This window comes from Octodon degus, unplaced genomic scaffold (assembly GCF_000260255.1).
Source record: "Octodon degus isolate 3935 unplaced genomic scaffold, OctDeg1.0 scaffold00025, whole genome shotgun sequence".
Taxonomy (NCBI): domain Eukaryota; kingdom Metazoa; phylum Chordata; class Mammalia; order Rodentia; family Octodontidae; genus Octodon; species Octodon degus.
In genome coordinates, this window is record NW_004524601.1 from 9,127,654 (window position 1) to 9,146,926 (window position 19,273).

The 19,273-nt window shown below is 48.3% G+C and overlaps 1 protein-coding gene across 1 annotated transcript in view; it reads right to left on the reverse strand.

Moving 5' to 3' along the window:
* Myo1b (myosin IB) overlaps positions 1-19,273 on the reverse strand; it is a 202,771-nt gene that overhangs the window by 159,501 nt on the left and 23,997 nt on the right. Inside the window, exon 2 of the mRNA XM_023712333.1 lies at positions 13,395-13,538. Within this exon, the coding sequence (XP_023568101.1) occupies positions 13,395-13,529 (135 nt within the window). The 5' untranslated portion in view covers positions 13,530-13,538. The remainder of the gene's footprint in view (positions 1-13,394; positions 13,539-19,273) is intronic.

A 19,273-nucleotide genomic window follows, 5' to 3' on the forward strand; every position in this document is an offset into this window, starting at 1 on the left:
AAATAAATGATTAAAAAATGAATTTTCATCACGACCCTTATGTAATATGTACTTTTTATATAAGCACACTTTCTATATAAAATTAAAACTTCACTCAAAACAACTTTAATATATGTGATGCCCTGAGATTTTCTTGCTTAATTCTATTCACTGTTGTTGCTGTTGTTGTTATTATTATTATTATTTTGGTTGGTTTGTTTGCTTTTGTGAGACAGAGTCTCACTATGTATTTCATGCATGCCTTGGACTCACTGTGTAGCCCAGGCTGGCCTCAAACTCTTGGCGATCCTCTTGTCCCTGACTGAATGCTGGTATTATATGTCTGTGCCACCTTGCCGGGCTTCATTACGTATTAAACAACAACACCTACTGGTCACACCCCACAAAATAGTTTCCATGAGCCAGTAATGGAATAAAACTTGAAATTGTAAAACCAGAGCTGGATGAGTACTTCCCTTAGCCTTTGAGGTATCAACGAAAATAAACCTTCTTGAAAAAACTAAGGTCTCACAAGCTTGTACGCCGCTGATGAGCCGGGCTGAGCGCTCTTCTACTAAGAGAGAAGAACTACAGTCCCTGATACACGGGGGGGGGGGGGGGGGGGGGGGGGGGGGGGGGTGTCAAGTGAAGAGGTGCTGAGGGTAATTCTCAAACTACAAAAATGTTTACAGTAGGACCCAAAAGCTGGATCGCTGGCTCTGCCAGCTCTGAGAGCTCTGGAGAGAGCGCTGAGTCAGCACGCAACTGTGACAGTTCACGTCTACACGTCCCTTTCAAAGTCTCATGCCCTGACAGTGGGTGGGGCGTAGAGAAGGTGATCAGATGGAGGGGCTTACAGCTGGCTACCTGGAGGGACGGCCCATCACAGGCGTGGCCTGGCAGGTTATACTTCCCTCTCCTTGCTCCACCTGCCATCTCTGCTTCCTGTCCTCCATGCCCTGAGCAGCTCTCTTTCACCAGGCCCTTCTACCATGCTGTCCTGCCTCAGAGCCAGCTGACCACGGACTGAAATATGACCCAAATAAAGCTCTTCTTCGTTAAGCTGTGAGCATCAGGTATCACGTTTCAGGGACAAGGAAACTGACCAAGACAACTACATAATAATCAATGTACTGAATGCCAGCGAATACTAAGACAACTACATAATAACCAATGTACTGAATGCCAGCGAATACTAAGGCCAAATGAAAAATGAAGACTAACAAGACCATCTAGTTCATTGGAGGAAGGTGTCTAAACAAAAAGATACACAGTAAAGCCCAGCTTTAGCATCTTCTGAGTCTCAATAACCTAGAATATTCGTCCACAACACCAGATACTCCAAACTTTTGTACTATACATACCCAGCTGTCGTGTCCAGATGTCCCCCAAAGCCTCACGCAGTCATGGGGCAGCTTCTAGAGTTTGGGACTGATTTATGGTCCAATGCTGGGATTATGGGTGTGAGCGCTACCCCACCTGGGCTGGGTAATCTGCACGCAATGTGAGGGAGGGAAAGAGGATGTTCTCTCAAGCTCCTCCCTTTTCACTCTTATTGCTTTGACTGTTTTCTGCTACCATGAACTGCCACGCTCTGCCCTGTGCCACCCTGCCTTGGAGCCAGCCGACCACGGACAGGACCCTCCACAAACTGCGAGCTGAAGAGACCTTTCCTTCCTTAATTCTGGGTGTTAGGCATTTTGTCTCAGAAACAAGAGAAAAGTAACCAAGAGAACAGTAACCAAAAGTAAACAAGAGAAAAGTAACCAAGACAACAGCAAAATCAGAATAAGTTCACATCATCTGTGCTATAGTTCTCCCCAGCTAATACTAAGACCTCTGGAAGTCGTACAGCTGAAAAGCTGACATTTCAATTCTCCATATGAAATTAAAAATAAATCATAACAATAAAACACACACTATGAACTCCTACAATGACCAGTTCTCACCAGATGACTATTTTGATACATTTTTGAAAGATCAAAATCAAGCTTCTGTTTTGCTGGAGCACCAGGGGCATCCTATCTGTCTACCTACTCCTCTTGTTTACTTTCCTCAGAACGAATTTAATCATTTGTTTACATATCTCTGAAGTTCCTTAAAAACTCCTCCCCACACCTATTAAAGTGTGGGCAACTAATATCCAGGTCAGCACCTCCTTGCTTGCCCTGTAGAGCACAGTGATGCATTTTCTAACTTAATGACCATAACAAGAGCACACACAGAGGGACATGCCCACCCTGTGTATTAAGACTAGGAGCCAAAAATCCATTCTCTTTTCCTTACTTACTCCAGGTATCTGCTAGGCCTGGGAAGCTCTGAAAAAGAGTAGCCAAAATGAACGGCTCTTTACAGGATGCCTGACAAGACATCCTCAGCCTCTGTACCGGAAGTGCTACTCTGATGGGCAACAGCCTGACACTGGGCCACCCCAGAGATGACAAGATCCGTGTGCCATCAAGAATGAGCAAAAGCTGGGAGAAAAGCACCTTCTCACGGCACAGAACAATTGTCATCTCACAGAAAAGCTTTGATCACCATCAACCCTTAACCTCCAAGAAATAATCAGGAAATTAGCAACACAGCAGGCAACATTTCCTTAAATATCTTACTTAATTCTAATTATTTAATCTAAAGTGACTTCCAAAAAATAGTAAAGAAGGTGTGGGAGTCCTCCAAATCCCACTGGCCCTCTGAAGTAATTAACAGTTTCAATCCAGGACTCAAATGAAAATAACCCACCACAGGGCTACACAATCAAACTGATCAATCCCACTCCGAGTGTAGGCTACAACCATTTAACACGCAAGCAATCGATTTGCTAAGTGAGGACCAGTTTCAAGTAAAACATTCTATCATGGAAGGAGCCAGCTCCCGCGTACCTTTGCCCTGGAGAAGCTCATAATACAGATGAGGAACCAAGTCCCTCCAGAGACCAAAGCAGGTGAAAGAGGCTGCAGGTGACCCCTGGCTGCGCGAGTCCTGAGCCTTCTCGCTTGCTGCCTGCCTGAGTGCTCTGCAGCCAGGTGAAACTGCCGGATGGGCAAGGCACCTGGTGGGTCTAAAGGACGGACAGGACTCTGATAAAGCAATGTCCCCCGAAGACAGCAGATGGGAGTTGAGGTTTTAGGTCACGGTTGAAACACCCCCTCCTTTGTCTCCATCGGTATCTTGAAGGCATGAACGGCTGGGGACTCCGATGTCCATACCCACACACAGAACAGCGTGATTCAGAATAGCCAGCTGGGGAGGGCGACCCCAGTGTTCAGGGCAAGGTGAACGGGTAAATGCAGTGGGGCAGAGACACACAATGGAACGCACTCCCTCTGAAGAAGGGAGTTCTGAGAGCAAGCCATGATGGTCAGAGACAGGAAGGCTCACCAGCCGTGTCAGGGAAAGGGAGGCTTTAGAAGCAGGCTCCACCCTCTCTCCTCTGTTTAGAGGATTATATGAGACTGCACACCAAGGCGCACAACACACCACCACGCACTCCATAAATACAGCCTGTTGGGATTACACATGTCAGCGTGGCCCCGTATTTACTGGCCGCTGTAAAACGCCACGCTGGACTCAGCCACCTAGATGAACTCTGCTGACGCCCCAGCTACACTGACGAGCCTCGCAATGGCCAAGTCACACTCTTACAAATGGTCATCGTGCCTAGGTCCCGAGGAGTTAAGACGTGAGCACAGCAGGGATGTCTGAAGGAAACTCATAATAAACTTCCAGCACACAGAGAACACGACTATGGGAGACCAGCGGGTGGGAATCTTCAGAAATGACAAGGAGTTATTATCAGCACGAAGAAGACTGGGTCTCTTCCTGGGTCTTGGATCCTGGGAACTGGATCACAAGACATAAAGATATCATGTGCTTTATGTTTCCAATTTGTCATCTGTCAAGACTTAGCCAATTTCCCTGAAAAGGGACTTTGTCTTCCGTTTCATGTTATGACATAACACAGTCTACCAAATGCTTTGCTTCTGTTTTACATAGTTCAAAACTGTACAAAACGGCCTAGGTGAAAATGATAGAAGTAAGATCAGTGACAGACTCAGGGATCTATCAGTACTTATAACTTTTAAAATGAAACTGTAGACCCAGTCCTGGCCCAGGCCCGGCGAGTGTGTGCGAGAGCTTCCGGCTACCCTGCGCCGGGGGACCTACTGTTCCCAGCCCAGGCGCAGCATGGGTGAGACCCTCTTCCACCCCCTTGGGACGCCCCCCACCATCCCAAAGCACCTCCCCCACCCCGCCCGCTGAGTAGGAATTTCTGCCACGTTCCGGGAACCCCCAGAGCCAGTCCTAGCCCGGGCCGGCGGCACCTTCTGAGATTTCCCCCATGCACCCTGGGTGAAGCCCTAACCCACCTGCAGTTGGGCACTGCTGGATTCACGGCTCAGAAGTTCTGACAAACTCCTGGAAATGTTACTGCACCTACATCTGTGCTTTAGCAGGGTGGCTGGGCGTGGAAAGCCAGGTGGTGCTGGTCACTCTAAAGGCTCCTCAGAAACACTGCTCAAGTGCCTGCCCTCGGGACCGGAGAGATGGCTCAGTGGAATAAGTGCTTCCGTGGCAAGTGCAAGGGCCTGAGTTCAATCCCTGGTTCCGCAAAAAAAAAAAAAAAAAGTGCCTGCCCTGTACCTGCCAGCTCAGCCCCAGGTGCAGGACACAGGCATGGCTGGACCTAGCTACGGGTGTGCGCTGCCCTGTGTAGTCCTGCATACAACTCGGAGGTGATGACAGAGCCTTGGTGTGCGGGGTCAGCGCCCAGGGCTTGGGGAGAAGCGCCCTGCTCATAATTTTTAATTGAAAATATTATTATCAAATATACAATGAATTCCATTCCTCGCCCCATAAAGTGTAAAAACAAAATAAAATGAACATGCGTAGATAAATAAATAAATAAAAAATAAAATGAAACTGTACAGGGGTTCCCCCAGTCTTCAAAGCACACACAGGGAGTGCGGCTCAGCATCCGATACCAATCTCAGCTCTTTTCAGGCCAACTCCTTGGGTGATTAGGAGGTCAGCGCTGACATCAGCATGTCCTGTCCCCTGGGCCTGCTTCTCACACTGCTGTCCTGTCCGCTCCACAGCCAGTGGATTTCAAAGTCTCCCAGCATGGCCTTCCTGCCTGGGGTCATCTCAGCCTCTCCAACACCACTGCCACCAGCATCCTGCTTCTGCTGAGACTTTGGTTTCAACTCTTCTCAGTTTGCAGAAAGAACCTCGCCCTGTTCATCTACTGACCTTGCCTATGCCTTAAATCTCTGGCTCACAGAGAGCCAGAAGTTGTTCTGAGGGAGAGACCATCACCAACAGGCGCCCTCGGTCTAGCCTGAGACACGCCCACACTGCCATCATACCATCATCTTCATTCCTGGGCTGCCAGTCATCTCAGACTATAAATTAAAGAACTATATATGAGTTCCATGCCACGCTGAAATACCGGCTAAAAATATCACTCCAGCAACCTTCCTTTTTAGAATGGGATAATATAATACTGTCACATGGCCTCAGAAATAAACTGCAATGAGACAAGCATTTTCCAAAGGCATACTGTCTCCAGACCTGGAAAAGCTCTTCGCTAAAGTACAGAGTGGTCCTGTGTTACAGGCATACCACTTGCTGCAAGCCCTGAAAAATGACAGGATGTGGTTAGGTGACATGACAAAGATGAAATCTGTACAATGAATGCCAAAGAGAACAGGAGAGTGGGCGGGATCGAGCAGGGCAGACAAGCAGGGAAAGAGACAGGCTTCTGCCATGGTTTGGCATCGGTTGAGTGGTGCCCAGAGGCCAGTGACCTGGAAGCCTGGTCCCAGGTGCGGCTGTGTGAGGGGATGAGACCTTTTAACAAAGCTCTGAAGGTGCCCCCCTTGGCAGGGATAATGTTGTGCTCACAGGAGTCAGGTTACTTCCCTGGAAGAGGGTTGCTATGAAGATCCCGCTGGCCTGCAGCGGCCTGCATGTGCCGCCCCTCCCCCCCTGCTCTGTCCTCCTGGGATGCAGACAGGAAATGCCCCCACCCCAGGATGCCAGGGCCACGCTGCTGGGACCCACCAGATCCACAGGCCAAATCAATCTCTACTCTCTTCATAAAACACAGTCTCAGGAATTCTGCTAGAGAAACAGGAGAATGGTCTAGGACAAATCACACCAAAGAAAACCTCGATGTGTAAAACCTTGAAGAGGAGCCGCTGTGGGTGTGCAAGTGCTTGCAGCCTGGCACCTACAATGTGCTCCCCTCCTACCGTGTTCAGACAAGACTAAGATCCCCACCGCAGCTCGCCAAGGACCACAACACCTACTTTATGGCTAAGGAAACTGCAATTATTTGCATTTGTCACAGTGTTTGTGAGTGACCAAGACTCCAGCTCTAACTCCCGCTGAGAGCCCAGGCCTTTCTCAAGATGCCCATGTCCTAGCTCACTGTCCTGCCATCCCAAGCAGAACTGATGGGGAACAGTTTCTTCAGGAATTGGGACCACTACAATTCACCAGCACTGCAGACAGCAGAAATACTGCAGATGTCTGTGTATGTGCAGAGGGGACCACGAAAGTGGCCCCGGGTCCCTGGGCTGATGGCTTCCTCTTTGTCCTCTACCTCATGCTTCTAAGCTGTCAGTCACCTGCTCTACATGGCCATCAGGCAAGTACTGTGCTCCCAGGACCTCTCCCACCTTCCGGAGGAAGCAAACACCCTCTTGTTGCCGTCACTTTCCTTTAACTCGCAAGCCTCAGGACTTCAGACTTGAGACCCAGAAGCACCTGGTCCCCGTCTCCCTGGTTCCTTTGCTGCTCTGCTGCGGGCTAATTTAATACATGGCTGGAATTCCTACCATCACCTCCATTACTTGTCCAGGTCATTTTAAGACTTCCTTGTTGCAAAACCCACATATTCTTCAATATCATACACAGGGATTTTGCAAACTGAAAAGGTTCTCCTATTAGTGGTACATTTAATGCTCACAGAGAACTAATCGGTGGGGCTATCATTAAAAACGTGAACTGTGGAGCCAGATTTTCGGGGTACAAAGCCCAGCCCCATCTCCTACTCACTGTGGGACCCCAGACAAGGCATTTAGCCTTTCTGAACCTCACTTTCAGCAGGTGCAAAATGAAGCTCATTCAAAAGCCTGACCCACACAGGACTCCCTAAGAAATAAATGAACCAAAACCTGAACAGCCCTCAAACAGCACCTGGTACCAGTAAAGACACAATGCTCACGGTTACCCTTCCTGCCAACAAAAAATCAGTTTCCAAGCAGCTTAGGGGCTTCTACCAGGGCTCACAGACAGGAACTCAACACGCTGGTACCCACCACACTTCCACGATGAGGAGAATGCTGCAGACCCAACTGAATTCCACGTGTGGCTTATCCAGATTATCTAAATTAATATACTATAAATGCACAAATATTTCCAGTCCTCTACAGGACCTGCATGATACCATAACTCAGGTTAGTAAATAATAGAAAAATGTTTATCAACTTTGAAAATTCAAAACAGCAGCAATTCTTCGATCACCAATGGTTTTAGGAAAGCTTGTGTGGGGTGCAACTGATAAACTGTTACCACCCCCCAAAAAAACTCTTTTAATATACAAGTGTCCAAGAGCTAGGCGGAGCTTGGAGGGAGACACAACAATCCTCTTGGGCCGCACAATCCACTGTCTTGCACCGGCTTTATCTGGCTGCCGAGGCCATGTCTCCATGTCGAACACCTCCCGCACCCGAGAGCACGTGGTGCCAGTTCTCCACATTCGCCTCCACCTTCACCTTCCTGAGCAGCAGCCAGCCAGCTCCTGCCATGGGCAGAGGGTTCCCACACCACAGTCCCAGGTGGTCCCCTCCTGGGACCTTGGACCCCCCTGCACATCCTGGGGGAATCGCACATGGCCTAAACAATGCTGAACACGCTCGGAAAGTTTACACACTGCTCTACTGGGCACTGCTTTGGGATTAGGGCTGGGGTACCGAATAGGTAAAAGCCACATTTTCAGGCCACATATCCCTGTACTATATGAAATTTTGTTCAAATTGCTATTTTTTTTTTTTTGAAAAGGACTTTTTCAAGGAAATTTGAAAATGGAAAAAAAAAAGGGGGGGGGAATCTTAGAGAACTGCTGGAGAGCAGGAGTAGCACACAGACTCTGTCCTCCAGCTCTCACCTCTGCCAACAACTTCCCCTAAGCTTGGACAAGGCTGGAAGCTTGGATGGCTGCACACCTTCCTGACAGCCTGGTAAGACCCGCCAACGAAGCCAGGCACAAACCCCTGGCCCACATAAACAGTGACAAAGCATAAACCTGTCTCCTAAGTTGCTAAACTATGTGGCAATGTTTTCTGCAGGAAAGGAAAACACAACTCTTTTATGCCAAACATAAACATTCCCAGAAATATAAGTAATACCTACACAGTAGGCATGACCATATGTAGAAATAAAGTGTATCTGAAATTTCCAATAAATACATAAATGTTAACCAGTATTACTTTCGCTGACTTTGTAAAGTTTAAACCAAGTAAGTGGCACAAGTGATTCCATTCTTACAAGGATCCTAATTCTAGTGCTAATTTCTACAACTTTAAGACAATCTCTACTAGGCTTTCGGAGCACTCTAACATATTAAATTACTGTAACACAAGATCCTAAAATTAGACCAATTTGGACCTCTGTATTTGGATGATTCTCTACCTAACTATTCAGATAGAAAACAAACTAAATTTACTGGAGTTGGCACCAAAAATACCTCCTGTCGGGGAGCAGACACCTTGGTTCTTTCCCTTCCAAATCTGCCCTGGGCCTTGTTCTAACTTAATTGCAGCTTTCCTATTCTTGAGCAGAACCGCAGTCCTGACCGGTCACCCTAAAAACAGCATGTGTCTGGCGGGGTCTGAGCCCTGCCATCTCCAACGTGACAAGAAAAGTCCACACAAAATCCTGCCACCGTCGCAATCCAGCCTGCGAGTGGCTGGACAGCCCGGAGCAGGTCTGACACAGGGCGGGAAGCGTTCAGAACAGCCTGCTCGGGAACATCCTGGGCAGTATTTCCCAGCCACTGACCCTGCGCAGAGCCGGCCAGGCCACGAGGCACATCCTGCAGCTGCGCCCAGCTTGCACCCTTGCTCTGCCAAGAGGGAGGAAGAAAAGCAAACAGTCCTGACCCCAATTGTCCCCCGCCAGCCTGACACTGCCCTCTTCTCATCCCACCAGGTCCCAGCCTACCAACCACACAACCAGAGCCCTTCCTGTGAAGACACCTGTGACTGGGCCAGAACTTGGGGCTCCATGAGGCCCCAAAGCCTGAGGACCCGCCAGAGTGATGGAGGCCAGCCTGTGAACCTGCAACCGACAGCAGGTCTTCCGGAGCACGCGTGTGCTCACAGCAGAGCTGCAAAGCAGACTCACATCGAACCATAAACACTGCCTTACAGAAGAAAATTGTAAATTGCTTTTAGAAGCAGAAAAGTCAGCAGAGCTTCCCGACAGCAGGCAGACTTCACCTACATTGCAAACCTACTCCTCTCTGTGCCGTTACGAGTCTGCCAGCACAAAAGTCCCGGAAGCCCTGTGCTGGTGGCTCCCGAGTAGGCATGTCCTTTAGCCTGGCACCAGCCTCAACGAAGCTGTACTACCTGACACCGTACCAAACTTGTGCGGGGCTCCCAGCCGGCAGCCACCTCAGCTCACGATCCCCTCTTCCTCTCCCTTCTGTGTGGCCAGATCTATTGGGTGAGTCTGCACCCCTCCACACAGCCCATCTATCTTAGAAAAAGTGGGTGCACCAGAGGGAGGTGGGCACACAAGTCCACGGACACCCCAGAGCCAACCTGAGGTCTCTGACTTGGAATGCACGCTCTCTCCACTCCTAGACTGCTGCCCATGAACAGGGAGTGCAAAGCCCAGCGTGCAGAACCTCAGACCGCAGTGGCAGCCATGGAAGCCACACAGACAGACAATGCAGACAGGCAACACATGAGGTCCCTGAGGAGAACCAGGCTGCAAAGTCCCGTGGACTCTTAAAGCAGAACCTCGTTTGGCCTACAGATATGCAAGTGAAGGAAGCTCCTTTTATTGCTGAGATCAGGCTGGGCTGGGTGAGCGCACTGGCGACTCTCACAGCCGAGCACAACCTGATGCACAAAGCCTCTTCCTACCTCGAGCTTCAGGCTTAGTGCAAGGGGACTACGGGGTGCCCCCATCTGCGTCAGCCACCCACACATGCAGGTCTGCCAGGGGTTGTGACTGCCACTCAAGGAGACAAGTTGCATCTGGGGCAGGGGAGCCCCTCACAAGTGTGCACGAAAGCGGAGACTGGCCCTTATTTCTTGACATGGGGAGAGAAGAAAGGAAAAGGAAATGGATAGCTGCGAGGAGGAAGTTTCCCGACCCACAGCCAACTCTCAAGGGAGGCTGTGGCTATAACCGGAAGCTCTTTGTCTTTCCAGGCCCCTTTATCAACCACAGATGCAAACACACAAAACACAAACAGCTCAATATCCTGGGGTGAATCATCCCAAGGGGGACACCCAAAGCCTAAAACAGATATGAGACTTCAAAAGATTATTTTTCTCACCGTACTTTCTTTTTCTGAGAAAGAACTTTAAAATTACAAAAAGTGAAGTGCAAGCCAGTAAGACACCGCACATTGCATGATCTCAGCGCTGGGTATCAGGCTAAACAATTCTGCAGCAACCCAGGAACAAAAGCGAAGCAGGAATGTTATAGAGAGCAGGCACCAGAAATAGATTTGCTGAGGGGCTGGGAGCACGGTAATCAAATTCACCAGGCAGTACTTTAATAATTACAAAGGAATATATGCTGAGTCTTACAATACCGTCGCCTGAAAAAGCAACACTCCCGTCCCCATATCTTCTTCTACCCCACCAAGAGACCCAGCGCTCATGAGCCTTTCTCTATAGCCACACAAATATACCCGGACACACAGTCCTAAATCCTCCCATTTAAGAAAACAGGATTGTATCACAGATATTACCCTCCAATATGCTTTTTTATAAAAACTGAAGACAGAGAATGCCTCCCCCAACATGATATATGTTTAAAAGTTAGCAAAATGAAGGTGTATATCTCATGGAGCATGCTGAGTACCATGGAAAACCTTCACTGGTATCAATATCTAGAAGCTAAAGTTAATTTTTTGCTTTTGTTTTATATCCAGAAAGGGCATTCCAAAAATAGTTTAGAAAATAAAATTATGTAGGGCTGAAGCCCAGACATTTTGTCTGCTAAAGACTCATGAATGTTAACAGTTGGCATTTCGTTAAAAGGGATATTGTTTTATTTTTAGTGGCCACAACAAATCAGGTATTCAAATGCACCTAATGTTCTACTCTCCCTCCTATTTTCAATTCTAAAAGAACTGTGCTCGTCAGAGCCAAAAAGAAAACTGATCGGCAGCTTACGATATAATCAATTTCACCCATCTCCATCCCAGACCCCAGGTTGAAGGCTGTCTTTTATTTGATATCAGACCACACTTTCATTAAAACAGCAGAACCAGGAGGCTTCCCCACCTGAAATCTGAACCTCTACCCAGGGAGACAAGATGACACCAGGCCTCGGTGCCAAACCAAACAATGCTATTTCCCTGCTTTGCGGCAGCAGCTTCTACCTTGTCCATTTGGATCAGCATTTTAAATAACCGCTGAGCTGTAACTACACCTCGGCTTGGTATCCAATTATCAAAGTAACAGTCCAAAACTGAGATTCCCGCAGCTCACATTACTGGCCGCCTCCCTCCCTCCACCACCACCTGTCAAGAAGGATGGAGGAGCCCAGTTCCCACACGATGCCTACTGTTTCGTGAAGAAATCACTACCCGAAGTTCTTCTCAAAACACACTCAGTGCTACAGTCTGAGCGTCCGTGTGCCTTCAGAGCCAGGGTATTGACAGCTGGTCGCCAACAGGATGGTTTCAGGAGATGATGCTTTCAGGACATGATTAGATTCTGAGGCAGAGCCCACAGGAAGAGAATCAGGGCTCTGACAGACCCAAGGCTCCACAGAACCTTCCCTGCACTGCAGGGTGCAGTGAGAGCCAGCACTCAGGCACCACACACTGAATCCACTGGGCCCCTTGTCTTGGGACTCCCAAAACTGGGAGAAATATGTTTTTCTGTTTATAAGCTACCTAGTGTGCAGTATTTTCTTATAACAGCCTAAATGAACTAAAAGATAATTGGTGATGGAGAAAAGACAGGAATATGTGATGGGAAATAACAGAACTTACAATTGCACTCATGCTTTTTACGATGTATTAGTTCCTGCAAAGTCATGTATGTTCCCCTATTTGTATCATTCATGGTTTTATTTAATTTATATTTCCTCCCCAAATTGACATCAAAATGAAACTTGTCGCAAAGATCCAGTTCTTCTCCATGCACAGACGCACATTTTTCAAAGAGGAAAAGAGAGGTCAAAGGCAAGACGAAGTTATTACAACTCCTTCTGTCGCACACTTCCTTTCCCTTCTCTGAAGTTGACACGGGTAACCAAGGCTCTGTTTCCTGGGCTCAGCTAACAACACACCTTTACTTCCCTGGATGCAAGAGCACGTTTTATTCCAACTCCTGCAAGGCTACATGTGAAGGTTTATGTTACTCATGCTCTAGAGAATTTATCAAAGTAATACTGTGAAATCCTTCATAAAGGATTTTTGCAACAAAGGTTTATTACATATGTCTTTACACAATTGCATTTTGTACCCTCTTAGAACATAACATGCCAAGTCCCATGCTTCCAGGAACCAAGAACATATTCTTTTATTATTATTTAGTGTAGGGTCTATAGGGTCTCACTATGTAGATCGGACTCATACTGATCCTCCTGTTTTCAGCCTCCCAAGCACTAGGATTACAGGCGTGCACCACCATGCCCAGTCTCATTCACCATGTCAGCATACCCTGGGGGTGGGGTTGGCAAAGCAGGCTAGGATCAAACCCCACTTTAGGCCGCTGAGCTATCTGGCCAGCCCCTAAGAACATATTCTTAACAGGCAGAATGCCTTAGTCCCACCTGATGACAAATATCAAGATGGGTCACATCTTTTTGGAAAGTTGACGGTTGCATTTAATGAGTGGCTTTTCTCCACGATTAGACTTTGCCCAGCTTACGAAGCCAGGCAAGAAGATGTCCACGGGTTGCAAACCCCTGAATGGATGTTCTTCCAAAAATAGGAACTAAAGCCTTGCCTTTCTTTCCAGTGTACCACTGTGCCTTGAGAGAGAAAGGTTAGCAAACATTCAAAACTGCAAGGGGATAAACAAGAACCTCTGGATTCTAAGGAACAGAGAAATCAGCAAACAAAAATGAGAGTGAGGTAGAAAAGCCAGCCCTCTGCCACAACGTGTGAAGCGTACCCACCCCGGGTGATCTCCCCACATACTCACATATATCTCATTGTGGTCGAAGCGCTTCTTGAGGTTGTTGATGAAGGTCTCCTCATTGAGAGGCTCCAGAAGAACCATATCCCCAACTCCAATCATGTTGTCCAGAAGGGACGTTTTCACCTCCATTTTGGCCATGATCTCCGGCTGGAGGAGAGAGGGAAAGGAGCCATTTAGATGAAGGACGTCGCTCTCACCAACCTACAGCAGAACAATGGCCTCGATGTTGACGCTCCCTTGGTCCACACTGAAGATCCCTCACAGGTGAAGTCCACCCACAGGAAGAGCAGCTGGGAAACCTGGTCTCCACTTCCTCCTTCAGACCCTCTGCTCTCCCCAGCTGAGACCGCAAGTCGCTAGTAAGGAACCAAACCCACCCTTCCCTTGGGCCGAGCATACCAAGATCAGACTCCAACATATGTGAACCTGCCTCATCCAGGGTGACATCCACCAGCATTCCACAACAAAACTCAGCGCAAGAACTACTGGCTGCAACGTGCTGCTAACACTACCAGTCACGAGCCAGGAAGCAGATACCTGACCACAGCGAAGAGCTGTACATGCACAAATCAATTCAATCCTCACAGCAACTCCATGAGGGAGGCATTGTTTTCTCCATCATAAGAAAATTGAAGGTCCCTGAGATTAGGAGCCTTACTTTGATGACTCAAGAGTTTTGCATGTAGTGTTAAAGAATCGCATCACCATGTATAACACTGCATTTATGGACCATTCCACACACTCAAAACTAACTTAGAAAGAAAACACCACTGCATAGTAATAGTGGATGCCGATATAATGTAGCCTGCCAAGAGTGACCTCCGTGTCTCCAATCCTCACTCCAACAGACATGCCACCATGCCAGCAAAATCAAGCACATAGACAATGACTAGACCAGAAACATTAGTCTCCCTCTGGCTCAGGGGGAAACCCCACTGAGGGGAAACAGGCACAATTCGAGGGCCACATTCTGCCCTACTCCCCAGGGAGGGTGACACTGCACAGGGAACACTAAATCCTCAGGCTGATCGCTGTGGCAGAGAGCACTGAAGCTCCTCCAACATCTGAACATGAGAGCGTGTGTGGAGTGGATGCAGTGAGTGTGTGTTACTGCATGTGCTTCTCTGGGTTACTTTTTCTAAAATTAGCATGATGTAGACAAACTCTTCCGGGCCATTCGAAGTGTTAGCAACACAGAAGACAAGCATGTGCAATTTCTTGTGTAAATGCCACCAAACACGTGGGAACACTCACAAACACACATGCACTCGCCCTGGCAGTGTGTAAAGCACTCCCAGGTGACAGGAAGGCTGGCCTGCGAGCTCAAGCCTCAGACACTGAGGAAACATCCTCCTCTTCCAGTATCCAACACCTAGGAGGTCTCTGAGGCAACAGAAACCATATCTCATTGCATGTCTCAAAGAAAACTGGAAAAGAATAGTAAGTGATTCTATGCATTGCTAGCAATTCATACGAAGCCCCAAACAACATTCACCTCCGACCATAATGTATTTGGCTCTAGGAAGCCAGAAAAGAAGACTAAGACAAAACCAAAACGTTGCCCAACAAGCAAGAACCAAGAGAGAATTGTTTAACACTCAACAGAAAGATAGAAGAATTATTTTTTTTTAAATTTCATGCCAATTACACCCGGAATAAATAGTTCCAGGTATCACTGAAACACAACAAAGTGGGCCAGGCTCTGCTTTAGAAAAAAAAAGATGTGTGTGTGGAGGTGTCTGCAATTTTCTGGGGATGGAACGGGAGCCCAGGAAGCAGCTGGGCTGATGCCAGCATCCAGGAAAGACGTGCGAGGAGACAGCACAGCGAGTGCCCAACCTTTGTCACAATAAATCAACACCAAAGTCAAGTTTCCAGTTCTCAGGCTCGCATGATGCCAAAAGAACTTGAGTTGCAATGAATTACATGTAATTTGGCAGAGGAGGGAAGAAGGCTGAGAGGTTAAGAGGAAAGTCAACCCAAGAAGGGTTTCAAAAATAACTACCTCCACCCAGCAATTTCAATTAAGCAAGGTGCCTGAGCAAGAATGCTCTGCCCCAGGTGGATTTCTGGATGGAGTGTATTTATAGGAACAGCTGCAGAAAGACAACACCACGTGGCTACAGGTAAGAGTAATTAAGCAGCCATCTAACTCTGTACCGAAAGCTGTCATCATACAGCGCTTCCAAGTAGGTTTCAGGCAAGTCTGGAGGGCTCCTAATCTTCACACCTCCGTCCCAACCTCATAATCTAAAGTGGTAGCAGGGGCTGCGAAAGCAAAACACAGGCTACACTGTGGGCACTCGATTAAAGTGGAAAACGGAAAACACAGGCTTAGCAAACCAAAATATAGCAAAGCAAACCAAACTGAAATGCTCAAAGGGGCCTCCCTGTCCCTCAACAGACAATGGGAAAATGGAAATGTGGAATTTACACACAATGGAGCGCCCCTCTGCTATATGGAAAGATACGCTGGAGTCACTTATAGGAAATGGGTGCGCCCTGGAAGCTAAGGTTCAGTGACATAGATCAGACACACGAGCCTAAGTACGGCACCGTTTCTCTGAGATGAGAAATTTGAAACATATGCATCTGTTCTATGCCATAGATAGATCCGCTGGAAATGCAAAGGGAACCAAGAGATGAAGGGGGGAGGGAAGATGCACCATGCACGTGTACCAGCACCCCAAGCTGTGGTTTGTGTGTAGGTGTCCCCCCAAAGCCTCATGCAGTCACAGGGTGGCCTGCTAGAGCCTGCGATTAATTCATGATCCAATGCTGGGATTACGGGTGTGGGTGCTATGCCCATGGATAGCCGGAATGCAATATACAGAAGGGAGAGAGGGCGGCCTGCCTCTGCTGCCACCGCCACTGCTCCTCCCTTCTGCTTTTTTTTTTTTTTTTTTTTTTGGCGTAACCAGGGATTGAACTCAGGCCCTTGCACTTGCCAGGGAAGCGCTTATTTTACTGAGCCATCTCCCCAGCCCCTCTCCCTTCTGCTCTTGCTGTTTTGCTGCCTTCTGCCACCATGCACTGCTGCCTTCTGCCATGTGCCACTCTGCCTTGGAGCCAGCTAGGTGTGGACTGAACCCTCCACAAACTGTGAGCTACATAAACCTGTCCTTCCCTAATTCGGGGTATCAGGTATTTTGTCCCAGCAACGAGAGAAAAGTAACCAAGACACCCCGCGAGGAATGTAATCATTTTATGTACTGTAAACATATACTAATAAAAATAAGAATTTTTTAAAAATCCAATAACAAGATTTATTTAGTTACGCAAGTATTTTTGTTTTTCATCTTCTTAGCATCTACATGTGGGGGGATATAGGAACAGCTTCTTTCTCCAGGTGACAACGACAGGGCACCAAGGAAACAGCACAAGGCAGTGCCACACCTTCTTACAACTGAACGGGTTTCCTGGATGGCGACCGCCCTCTCTGCAGGGGGCGATTAACTTCCTTTGACATCTCAGTGAAATAAGTCAGTATGTTTGGTCCACCCAAAGAAACTGAGTAGGTTTCCTCGGGGACCAAGCAATGCTTACCACGGGAACAGATCTCGGGGTCCCCTGCTAACTCAACATTTCTAGAAATCATCAGCGCTCAGATGGGGTTGGAGGGGGCATTCATTGAGCAGGCCCAAAGACACCACTGCTATGCCTGTGTGTGCACACTGTGTTGACAAACTAAAGCTCCCTGTCAAGAAACAGACCCTTTTACACACGTAGAGATACAGATACCCGGGCACCCTCCCTCCCGAGGCCCCCACGGACATCCATGTTGTTGCTCTAGGGAACTCACGTGTACCCCGTGCTCCAAGGTGCCACGTGACCGATACTATGCTTGCAACACATCTCCCAGCTACTGTAACGGACTCACGGCTGGATGGCGTGACTGAACCTGAACCTCTTTGGCTTGGAATAGTAGGACAAAGGTCCCCTCTAGCTCTAGATGGTGCGACCCGCCTACGTGACACTCGAACAGCTGCAGCCCCGCAGCCATGCCTGAGAGAGGCTGGTCCCAGGAGAAAGGTAACACATGGAGAAAGGCAGGGCAGGGAAGTTGCTGGGAATTATTAATGACGGGGTCCTAATTAATGTCACAAATCTCTGATCAAATTGCTCTTGGCACCTGCCCCTTCGCCTCTCAAGTTCTCAATGATGTAAGCCAATTCGTTCTCTTCATTGTTGAAGGTGACAGGGCTGGACTTTCTATTATTTGTAACAGGAAGCATCTCACCTAATAAAAGAAACTGGTACCTGGACGTGGACTGTTCTAAGTATCACCAAAAAACAAGAAGTGGCCAAGCTGTGGAACTGAGTGGGGGGCACTGGCCCGGCAGGATGATCACCTCTGATGTAATCTGTCTTCCTGACACCCACAACCTCAGAAGGAAAGGTTCGGCTTGGCTAAGGGTTCCAGAAGCTTCAGTCCATGGCTAGCTGGCTCCAGGGCAGGAAGGCAAGAAGCGGAGAAGGAAAGCTGATCCCTCAAGTGGGCCAGGAAGCGGAAAGAGGAAGAACCAGTAAAGGAGGCGGGACTTCCAGCGCAGCCCCCAGTGCCCGCCTCTTCCAAGCAGAACCCAATGGCATCGTCAGCTCTGAACTCACTAGCGGGTCAATCAGCTGATTGACAGACATCCCTATGATCCAATCAGCTTCTACAAGCCCCATTTCCCCATCTCTGAACCTATGAGACTTTGGGGGCCACCTTATGTGGAAACCACAACAGTATCTAACAGCGAAACACCTGGCTAAGCCCTGGCCTTGAGGCTTGGACCTTGCACCTGTGCCATCCGAGAGTTCAGGATGCCAGCCAGAGTAGGAGGTTAGTAAACCCTGCCTGTCTGGAAGGCCAGAGAGGAGACCGTGGTGCTCTGGCAGCCTAAGACACAGATAGGCGGGCCCTATGAAGACGTGGCATCTGAGCTGCTCCTCCACACTCCACTGGCCCCAGATAAACTCTATTAACCAAGAAGCACAGCACTCTGCAGAGAGCCAAGGCCAGGAGCTGAAGCCCAGCCCAGGCTCTAATTTCAATACCTTAAGACAGGGCAGTTTGGCTAACTAATCCGTGGAAGCAAATAAACCTTAAAAACCAACATCATCTTTAAGGGACCTACACCACTGAGTGACTCTGGTTGACACTGACTTATGACTGAGCCTAAGATAATCAGCCCCCGACTCATAAGAACAACAACAAACCTGCTCAAGCTTGACAGACCCCAGCCAAGCAAGCACTGTTCCCGACACTGATCTCTGGCCTGGCCAAGGAAACCAAATGGATGAAGATCTTCTCAGAGAGCAGCAGCTCGCTCCAGGGAGGGTGACCGCGACTTCAGCCACACTGGCGTACTACGCCGGCTGTCGCATTTTATGTCCCTAAACACAGGTGTGGTGAGAAGGGTACAGGCATGTCAGGTAGACAAAGGGTTTTCTCCGTGTGGGACACTACCTAACACAGTCCTCTTCCTAGTGTCACCACACTGCCCTGCAGGGAGTCCCAAGTGACACACATCTCATAAAAGGCCCTGCTCAATCTCCCTAGTGGGGGAATTGCCTGTTCATACCCTCTGGCCCTTACGTTGTTTTTATTTTCCCATGATCAGATTTCGGTTCAGCTTTCATTATGTTTTTTCAAGCACACACACAGGAAACAGTTCCTGGGGGTGGGGGCAGCTTCTCCCCAGGCTTTGTTTCTCCTATTTCTGTTGAGATTCGTTTTAATCTCTTCTATAGTACCTAATCCATGTATTAGTCGGTTCACGATTTATATCCTCCTTTCCACACGTGATGGTGTGCACCTGAGACACTGGGGCAGGAGGAGCACACGTTCAAGTCCAGCCTAAGTAACTTAGCATCTTAGAGACACATCGTCTCAG